The sequence below is a fragment of the Egretta garzetta genome, unplaced genomic scaffold (genome assembly GCF_000687185.1).
Source record: "Egretta garzetta isolate BGI_Z169 unplaced genomic scaffold, ASM68718v1 scaffold107, whole genome shotgun sequence".
In the NCBI taxonomy this organism is placed as follows: domain Eukaryota; kingdom Metazoa; phylum Chordata; class Aves; order Pelecaniformes; family Ardeidae; genus Egretta; species Egretta garzetta.
In genome coordinates, this window is record NW_009260399.1 from 3,501,623 (window position 1) to 3,504,129 (window position 2,507).

At 44.2% G+C, this 2,507-nt stretch overlaps 1 protein-coding gene across 1 annotated transcript in view; it reads left to right on the top strand.

Moving 5' to 3' along the window:
• Nucleotides 1-201: 201 nt before the first annotated feature.
• The window catches only part of ABLIM2 (actin binding LIM protein family member 2), a 135,137-nt gene continuing 132,831 nt past the window's right edge, over nucleotides 202-2,507 (top strand). Inside the window, exons 1-2 of the mRNA XM_035898651.1 lie at nucleotides 202-288; nucleotides 1,601-1,727. Of these exons, the coding sequence (XP_035754544.1) occupies nucleotides 202-288; nucleotides 1,601-1,727 (214 nt within the window). The remainder of the gene's footprint in view (nucleotides 289-1,600; nucleotides 1,728-2,507) is intronic.

The window sequence follows — 2,507 nt, forward strand, 5'->3', positions numbered from 1 at the left end:
GCAAATGAGGCGCAGAGCAGATGGGCCACACCAGGGGTGTCTGCTGGGGACCAGTGCAGCACCGGCACAGGGTGGTGATGAAGAACTGCATTGCTGAACAAACTCATTGCAACTTTTCTGCCGTTTGAAGCCTTTTTCCAACGCCTGGCCTTTGTTCCAGGGGTGGCTGACCAGCGGGTTGTGCCCCTGCCTGTCGGGCGTATGGGTGTCTGCAGTCTTGTTGGTGAGGAGTGGTCATCTGACCACCGTCAAGTTGAGCAGGCCTGGCGTAAAGAAGAACACGGGCAGGTATTTCTTTGCAGAAGATCCTCAGTATCGTATAGTCATGGGCTTTAGCTGGGCTTCAGACCACAGAAGCGTATGTTTGAGAAGCTATATTTTGAAAAGCGTACTCCAAAGCTTGTTCAAATTTGTTGTTTATTTTAAGGAGTTTATGAGGGCTATTTTCAGCGTTGTTGATGCGGAGCCACTGATGAAACAGCAGCCAGCCCTGCAGCCCCCACGGGGAGCGCCTGTCAAAATGTGCCGTGGCAGAGCCTCAGCGTAAGGCGCTGGCAAGTTAAATTCGTCTTGCGTGTGCCCAGAGAGTCTCAAGAAACCAGAAGTGCTAATGCTGGGGATGCTGACTTATCAAAGGAGCGCAGCTACATGCAAGAGGATTAATTTTACTAATACATGCTTATAGTTTGTCAAGCTAGCAAGGTTCCGCAACAACTGATGCAAATCCACAGAAGAGTTAAATTTAGGAGGCATTGAACTGCGCCTTTAGTTTGAAATGGACGTTATTCATTCTTATAGCTTAGAATTCCTCATTTGTAATGCTCATCATGATGTTTTACAAGTTTTTCTAAAATTGATTCCTTAAATGTTTTTGAGATTAATAGTTTTCAGATTCGAGACTAGGTACGCTCTTTGTTACCTATAGTCCCATTGAAGCATAAGGACCTGCATACCAATATAAGAAATAAAACTTCATGTTGCAGTTATTAATCACTTCCCCTTACCTTAGGATTGAAAACTTGAAGAATCTTTCTTTGAAAAGTTTGATTCAAATAAGAATATTTTAGATTTCGGAGATTTTTATTGATGAGATTACTCAGAGACCAATTCCAAATATGGCTTTGGTCAGCTTTTTTGTGCAGCCATAGATACTAAAATGCTATTCCTGAAAGTTGAAGCCCCAGAGCTCCCTCAGCTACGAACTATTGTGCTGCCAATCATTAACGGAATACGTTATTCTGGAAGTTCACATCTGTGTTATGCCATTTAATGCAAATGAATTTTAGATAAAATATGCTAGGACCTTAAATGTTTATTTGAGATAATAGTTCTGTTTATTCAGCTTGAGGAAACTGAAGGTGAAGTTAAGAGTATGCCTAAAAAAAGTAGGTAGGAAGCAAGAAAACAGGTTTTATTTATGATTTAAAATAAAATCAATAAGCAAATAGGTCTAGAATAAAATCACAAAAGATTGCTGAAGGTTGCTGCACTAGTACATTAACATACTAAACTATTTGGAGTGTGACACATTTTACACATCAGAATTAAACAAACAGCAGCTTAATCCGTTAAGTCATTTCAGTGACATCTGCTCTGTCAGTTGCCTACGGGCTGGAAAATTAAATATTATGGCAAAAGATACACGGACGAATCCAGCAGCTTGGGATTTGCTCCAAGTGGTGGAGAGCTGGGGGCCAGTTTTGGGTCCCTTGACACCAGTCACGTTGGTGAGATGCCTTTAGCCCCTGCCTTGCTTTGGTAGGAGATGCTCAGCTGCGTGCCTTGTCGCACCATCCTGTCTCTCCCACCACAGCAGTAAAATTGGTGAGTAGGACAAAGGGACCATTTCTGGTGTTTCCGAGAGGAATATCGCTTGCTGTGGGAGTATTTTTTTCTTTTTTTTTTCCCTAATATTTGTCCCTGTCATTGGGCTACACCAGTGAAGTGAAACTGCCCTGCTTACATCTGCTCTTCCCAACACCCTGGGAAGGTGGCTTCACAGCAAAATTCGTGTGATCGGTGTTCTTGCTCCAGAGCAAGGAATTGTAGTGTATCTCTAGGACTTTATCTTAGACTCACAGAATGTTTTGGGGTGGAAGGGACCCCTAGAGGTTATCTAGTCCACCTCCTCTGCAGGGAGCAGGGACACTGCTAACCAGAACAGGTTGCTCAGAGCCCCGTCCAACGTGGCCTTGAATGTTTCCAGGGATGGGGCCTCCACTACCTCTCTGGGCAACCTTTTCCAGTGTTTCACCACCCTCATTGGAAAGAATTTCTTCCTTATATCTAGTGTGAACCTACCCTGCTTCAGTTTAAAACCATTGCCTCTTGTCCTGACACAGCTGGCCCTACTAAAAAGATTTTCCCCATCTTTCCTACAGGCCCCCTTTAAGTACTGGAAGGCTGCAATCAGGTCTCCCCGCAGCCTTCTCTTCTCCAGGCTGAACAAGCCCAACTCTCTCAGCCTGTCCTCATAGGAGAGGTGCGCCAGCCCTCGGATCATTTTT